The sequence below is a fragment of the Saccostrea cucullata genome, unplaced genomic scaffold (genome assembly GCF_032062105.1).
Source record: "Saccostrea cucullata isolate Sc308-1 unplaced genomic scaffold, CSIRO_AGI_Scuc_v1 ctg800, whole genome shotgun sequence".
Lineage (NCBI taxonomy): Eukaryota > Metazoa > Mollusca > Bivalvia > Ostreida > Ostreidae > Saccostrea > Saccostrea cuccullata.
Window position 1 is genome coordinate 24311 of NW_026941496.1, and position 7492 is coordinate 31802.

Below are 7492 nucleotides of genomic sequence, written 5' to 3' on the forward strand. Positions count from 1 at the left end.
TCGTTCGCAGGTCTTAAAATCAATGTGACATCAACTTATGTGTGAATATCCCGCAGCAGTTTAAACAAGAAACTTTCAAGATCTGATTGGTCGAGAGTTAGCGTCGCTTTATACGATTTGTAAGACAGTAGACATGTTTTGTAGAGGAGGCTGAGAGAAAATTTACTGTTAGATAAAATCGTTCACCTGAGTAGCTTTGACAATGCTGTTCTTTACTTAATTCCCCCTTGTAATACCTATTGTGACCCACCCTATCCCATGGGTCATAATTTGGACAATTTAAAATCTACACTACCCCGGGATGCTTTCACATAAGTTTCAGCTTTTCTGGCCACGTAGTTCTTGAGAAGAAGAGTTTTAAAGATTTTTTCTTCTATATTTCAATGTAAAACTTGGGTTCCCTACTGTGGCCCCGCCCAACCCCCGGGGATCATGATTTGAACAAATTAGAATCTACACTACCCCAGGATGCTTTACTTAAGTTTCAGCTTTTCTGCCCAATAGTTATTGAGAAGAGAAGATTTTTGAAAAAGTTTCCTATATAGTTCGATGTGAAAATTGGATTCCCTTTTGTGGCCTCGCCCTACCCACGGGGGTCATGATTTGAACAATTTAGAGTTAACACTACCCCAGGATGCTTCCACATATGTTTCAGCTTTTCTGGCTCAGTAGTTATTGAGAAGATGATTTTTTAAGTTTTTCTCATATATATTTCTTTGTAAACCTTCGATTCATTATTGTAGCCCCTTTCAACCCCCTGGGATCATGATTTGTAAAATTTAGAATCTACACTACCCCAGGATGCTTTCACATATTTTTCAGCTTTTCTTGCCTAGTGGTTCTTTTAATGACCCATCCTATTTTTGTATTTCTTGATTATTTCCCCTTGTGAAGGGATTTCGCCCTTCATTTTAACGATTTAAATTCACCCATGGATGCTTTGTACCAAGTTTATTTAAAATTGGCCCATTGGTTCTTGAGAAGAAGTCGAAAATGTGAAAAGTTTACAGACGGACGGACGACGGACAAAATGTGATCAGAAAAGCTCACTTGAGCCTTCGGCTCAGGTGAGCTGAAAATTGAACGTACTCAGACAATACTCTTCAGAATTTAATAAGCTAGGATCGGAATATTATTAAATACGTCTGAAAAAATAATCATTCGGACCAAGCAGTGTCTTCGAGGGGTCTTTTTTGTAGGATTAATTCAAAGAGTTTACGAGTACCATTATGCTCAGGGTTATCATCTGAATTTCATAGACAGCACCTGATGGCACAATTATGGCTCCGACTCGATCTTATATTATCAACGAAGGCTCCTGGAAATACATAGTAAGCAATTCTTTATGTATACTTTTGTAACATAACATCGTCGAAATTTAACATATTTTTCGGCAAAAGAGAAAAGCACAATTTAAAATTACAAAAATTTATTTTGATACTCGTTAGTAATACGTGTTTTACATAATTAAACCCCCGGTACTTACGTGTCTTTAGTTAGATTTTGCAAGCAAAGGAGATCATAATACCAAAAGTTAAAAAAAAATATGTATAATAAATACCACTGTGAACAGGACAGTTGCATGTATCCAATGTATGGATGTCGATAGTCGTCTATATTTGTTTTCAATCAATTCATGTCATGAGCTTATTGACCGAACACATTTCTTCAATGTTCGCAAAGTCTAAATGTTGAAGAAGAACTGTGCGAAGCATTTTTAGCACTTCCAATTTCCTGCTTGATATTGTCAGTAAACGAAGAGACAACAAATTATCTTCGTTTTTTAAGAAAGACAGCGTCTCCGATTCAAAATGGTCATTCATGATCTCCATTATTTTTCTGAAAATAGGAGAATCTGTATTGAGTTTACTGGTTTCATCATTCAGAGACTGTAAGCACAGAAAATAACCCAGCTGACGGGAATCCGTCTCAAAGAAATTAACAGTTCCATGTAAAGGTGCATTTTTAAGATAGCCCAAATGGGGCTCTAGATCAGGTAGCCTTGCTTGTGCTCGAAATCCTTCAATACAACAAGATAGCAAACCAAGCCTCTCACAAGATAGCAAACCAAGCCTCTCACAAGATTCATTCCCAGTAAACAGGTCAAGACTTGGAAACCCGCAATAAGCAGCAAATTCGGCAATGGAATACTTTCCTAAAAATTGTTTAATCAAGTCCTGGACAATTTGCAAAAGGTCAGTGTTCTCCAATAGGATCTGAGAGACAATCGAATGACGACCGATCCACAACAAATGAAGCAACAGAACAGGTGATGAACGTACAGATTCCTTGACTTCATTTGGAAAGCGTGCGAATGCCTTCTCAATAATGTAAATCCCATGATTAGCGGATATTAGAATAGTTTTGATATTTTCATCACTAAAGAAATTCTGTAAGCAGAAAATATCTTTCAATTCAAAAATTAAGTCTACACATAATCTACTTCCCTTGAATAATTTTAACAAATTCCGATTTTCAATATGCAAATGAGCGTATTTTCGGAGAAGATACTCTGCAAACTCTAATTGATTTGAATAACAAGATTCCAAAACTAAACCAATTAAATCCTCGGTTTCTATGTCCAATCCCTGATACGATATAATGTCCATTACAGTTTTTGCTTTTTCTGCTTCTATCGCGTCGTATAAAATTTTCAAGACCGTTCTCTTAAATTCAGAGGCTTTTAGACATCCTTTATACACATTGAGTAGTGCATTGGTTAACTTTGAATGGCCAGCTTTAGATGACCTGAAAATTCCCTCCTTTAATAATTCCAAATCTCGAATGAAACCTTTTTTAAACAATATACTGACTACATCATCGCAACCAAAACTACAAGCCTGTAAGAAATATGGATCAGGTTTCAAATCTTTGACTAAAAGTTCAACAACACTAGCATGATTATTATAACTTGCATAGTTGACCGCTTCCTCTAAAACATGTTGCGGAATACCGGACGAAAAGCAAGTCTTCGCAGTTCTTAGATGACCCCATTTTGATGCTTCTATTAAAATTTGGTAGACATCACTCGGTAGTAAATCCTTATTTACAATAGATGACTCAAGCTGAGAGAAAAACTGTTCAGAAAACTCTGTATCTTCCATGACAGGATGGAATAAAACATGGGGAATAATTTTCTTGTCAAAAATGATTTCTGAAATAAATCGTTTTGCAAGTGATTCAAAACAATCCAAGTCTAATCTTAAGATAACCTCTCCTTCTCTCTCAGTATAACGCTCTGGTCTTATCAGTTGAAACAAAGTATCCTTGTTACAATGCTCCACCACCAGTTCAGGAAAAACCAGTCCACAAGAAAGGACTGTTGCCTCCAAAAACGTAAAGTGGATGAACTCGTATGTATCTCGACTTCCAGTTGTCATTCTAATGTAATCATTCACCAGTTCCTCGATTGCGTCTGCTATCACTCTTTTGCATTCAATTCTGTTTTGAACTTTTAAGTTTAGGGATTCTGCAATAATAGTAATACAGTCCATGTTTAAATTTCTATGGTTGATCACGTTTCCTGAGACTGCGGTATACGACAAAACAGCTAATTTCCATCTTTCCTTTGCTTCGGTAGATTTCCTGAATGAGTCAATTTCTGCTACTAATGTCTTCCTCGGTTGCTCAAAGAACCTCAGTCCGAGATGAAGATGCTTATCTGACTTTGTGAATAAGAAACATAAAAGAGGAAACTGATGAGCATTTGTATGAGCAATGGCCTCCACTGTAAATTGATCAATACTGGGCTCATCACATTTCTGCGTCTCCTTTTTCGTTCTCAATACACGGATTCCTTTGCTCTGCAAATGATTTCTTAACATAGTTCTCTTTTCTTCTAGATTTAGACTGTTCTCCTCTGCAGTTAGATCAATTACATGTTTGCATTCAAACAGTCTTGATTCTTCTAAATAGTTGTGCCATCTTTCGTAAATTGATTTCCGAATAGTCAACACAACTTTGGTACTACTATTTTTCACACAAGCAAAAATTGTGCTAAAAAGAGGTTTTACCTCCAAAATCCCAGCAAGGGACGTATTTGATGCCCCCAAAAAGTCATCAATTAAGACAACAGGATTAGATTTTGGATTAATAAGTTTGCTCCAGTCTTGAACCTGATTGAGCTTGATCACAGTTTTGTCATTGGAATACATTTGTCGGATAACTTCCAAACCTATTGAGGACTTCCCGCTTCCATGCAAGGTAGCCAACAACAACAGCAATGCCATAGTGATCCAGTGAGTGTATAATAGACTGTGTTACTTTTATCGGCGTAAACGAGTCATCTTTCTCGTGTTCTTCTACCTCACAAAGTGTGTTTTCTAAAATAACAAGAAAAAGTTATAATACCATTAACAAAGCTTTGCTCATTGCTTACATTGCACAATTTGATTTTATTTTACCTTAAATAGTTCAATACGACATTTAATTACTTGTGCTTGTATCAAATACCTAGATATCTGGACAATTCCGGTTTGTATTTGTAAACTAGCTCAGCTTCCAGAATGATCTCTTCTTTAAACTCTTTGGAAACAAGATCAGCAATATCAGAAAGTGATATTAAAGCCTTGTTCCAGAGTAATTCGAATTCCTCTCCATCTATTGATGACTTTTCTAAGTGTATTACTTCATTTCTGTGCTTCTGAGCAGTCTTGATGGTGTTCTCGTATTGATTTGGACAAATGTTGCGCAAAAGAACACAAGCAAGAGAAAAATCGAGCTGATCCACCGTCATCCATTCTCGAGCTTTATATACATGGAAGCAGTCGGTGCAGTTGTTTGGACAAGAGTTACTCCGAGATGTATATAAATTATTCCACTCGGCCTCCTTTAATACTGAATTTCTCTGTCTGAAACCACAACAGCACTGTTTGCCTTTCATGTGAAACAGGATTTCTTTCTTATCATTAAGAAAATCGACAAAACTGCCAGTGGATTTATCGACGGCCTCTTGGTGCAGCAGTCTGCGGAGAGCCTTTGGGAAGACGCCTCTGTAAAAATGTGTCAGCTTTGAAAGATGGGGACAAATGGGACAGTCGTCCATGATGGAATCCTTCCAAGAAAGAAAAATGTTTAACTTACTTGTATGCTAACTGCGTGTTATTAATGTACAGAACATCAACGATCTGTTTGAAATTTATGAAACAAAAAATATGACTTTTTAGGATGTCTTTCGAATAAAGAAGTTCCTTATTACTTTATCTTACATGTTTATTATAAACTATTATAGAGTAACTGTCATATTTTTACCATTCCATCAAAAAAAAAAAAAAATTTTTAAATTTAATTATAAAATAAAAAAAAAAACTATACAGAAGTTTTTTTTTTTTTAATTTTCATTTTTTATACATATTTTGTATAATACAGCAGAAATAATCAAATAGTTTTCCCCTATACTTGATATGTACACTAAAATCAATGTAAGTTACATATGCAAAGTAGAGTTTTCTGTTGAGTTTCTTCAATTAGATATATTTACTGTCACATATCAAACTAATTACTAGTATACATTTCATTGTTCAAAACAGGCATGATTTCATTTTCGAGTTAGTCGACTTAAAATATGACGTTTCCTTATACAGTAAACCTGCAATTAACTTAGAGGATGCGGCATTTAAATTAGGCGTAGGTGCGACAATGCATTGCTTGTGTCCTTGAAATTTTGATGTATTTCATTTTTTCTTTTAACCCCCTTCCCCGCATTAACGCATTTGAACGCATATACCAATTCCTACTTCTAACGCAGAAACACGTATATACCGTTTCCCTGCATGCGCAATCACGAAGTCTTCTTCAATTAAATGCCAAGTTCCTTTTATTTTATGGTTGCTAAAATCTCATAAAATAAGAAAAGTTATTTTCTGATTAAAATATTAGATCATAATATTATTTACGCTAAACTTAAGAGAAACTTACAAGTACCGCGCTAGAAAGTGCTTGCGGAGAAAAGGTAACGTCATATTTCTATGACGTGAACATTAAGTTTATGTTGCATAACAGTTCAGTAAGTTGTAAAGAGTTAACTACCACACTTCTTAACATTTCAAGTGTAATTAATTATTTACGGTCTCATTTCATTGTTCAAAACAGGAATAATTTCATATTCGAGTTAGCCGACTTAAAATATGACGACACTGGCCCACCGTAGAAAGTTATCAAATCTATGCTAAGTATAAATTATCAAAGGCGGGTCGAAGACTCGGAAAAGAATAAAAGATGATAAAAGAGCTGACGAAAAGATCGACGATTTTAAAAACAAATTAAATACTCGTTTAAAAAATGTTTGGAAGCTTACCAATTTTTACTGGAATGGAGCATTGCTTTGTTTACTAGCTGTTATGGCCCAGGGAATTTCCTAACATGCACTATGGCACGGCGTTGATGTTTATTTTTAATATTTAAAACAAGTCAAAAGTCCGTACCAAAGATATGCTCTGACCATCGATTTTTAATTTGTATTTTTAAAAAATGGGCTAGAAGTATAACTCTTACTATAGCGATTTATGTAAATTAAGATTAAAATGTAACAATATAACAGTGGTTTAATTCATACGTTGAGACTAAAAAAAAGACTAGGACACATCTGCTTTCATATCTGGAAATTTTAATTGAAAAGACATTAAAAGTGAACTATGGTAATTAACCGATCTTCATGATAAAAAAGATGACCAACTTTTCTATCGTCTATTTCACTTATTCATGTTATTTGTGTAGCAATATGCAATGATCGCCTCCATATTTATGCCCTCAGTTGGTTCCATTCAAAATGACATGTACATGTTCTTCGTATGTACATTTTCTAAAGCAAGACAAACTTCTATCAGTTAGATGCAAAGGCACTTTATATCATAATTCAACATACTGCAAAGTCCAGGGTCGACACAATGATATTGTTTGCAATTAAAGTACAGTCGACTTCTTTCGCAAAGCTGAGTATTTCAAGGGTCCATGTTTGCTCTGCTCACAATTTGTATTATTTCAACGGACTTTTGAGCCATTCTAATGAAAATCAAGCCTGACAATCAAAAATAAAAAGGATCCAGCTTGTGAACAGCATGATTACTGTTTGCGACAAGAGCATGTTCTACGTATGAACAATTTCTAAAACGAGGTAAATTATGACGAACAAGTTGATGAAACAAGACTTTCAGAAGCCTCGTATAAAGTCATCATTTCGCAAGTTCTATGGTCGATACAATGACCTTGTCAGCAAATACAATTTATCATTGAGTCAAATGATGACTGACGTTTTTAATACTACTTGTATTTGTTAGTTCATTAGTTATACACTGAATTGACGACGGATTTTCTCGTTATTTCCCGATCACAACATGGAGCACACGGCGGGTGTGCCCAGTCGGCAGGGGATTCTCATTCCTCCATGGTACCTGATCCCTACCTCCGATGTTTTGGAGGTTCGTGTTTGCTCTGCTCTTTTTAAAGCCACTTTTCCTAATTATTAAGAATAGAATTAAAATTTGTGAAAGTTCAA

At 35.3% G+C, this 7492-nt stretch overlaps 1 protein-coding gene across 1 annotated transcript; it reads right to left on the bottom strand.

The window, feature by feature from the left end:
• Window positions 1-1634: 1634 nt before the first annotated feature.
• On the bottom strand, window positions 1635-6338 carry LOC134257935 (uncharacterized). Its single transcript, XM_062740506.1, has 3 exons — window positions 6296-6338; window positions 4453-5053; window positions 1635-4322 (listed from the first exon to the last, which is right to left on the bottom strand). Exon 3 carries the CDS (start codon window positions 4227-4229, stop codon window positions 1635-1637), a length of 2595 nt encoding a protein of 864 aa, XP_062596490.1. The 5' UTR covers window positions 4230-4322; window positions 4453-5053; window positions 6296-6338.
• Window positions 6339-7492: the final 1154 nt, after the last annotated feature.

Coding starts and splice junctions, on each gene's coding strand:
- LOC134257935 (XM_062740506.1), bottom strand. CDS start 4,229: ATGGCATTGCTGTTGTTGTTGGCTACCTTGCATGGAAGCGGGAAGTCC.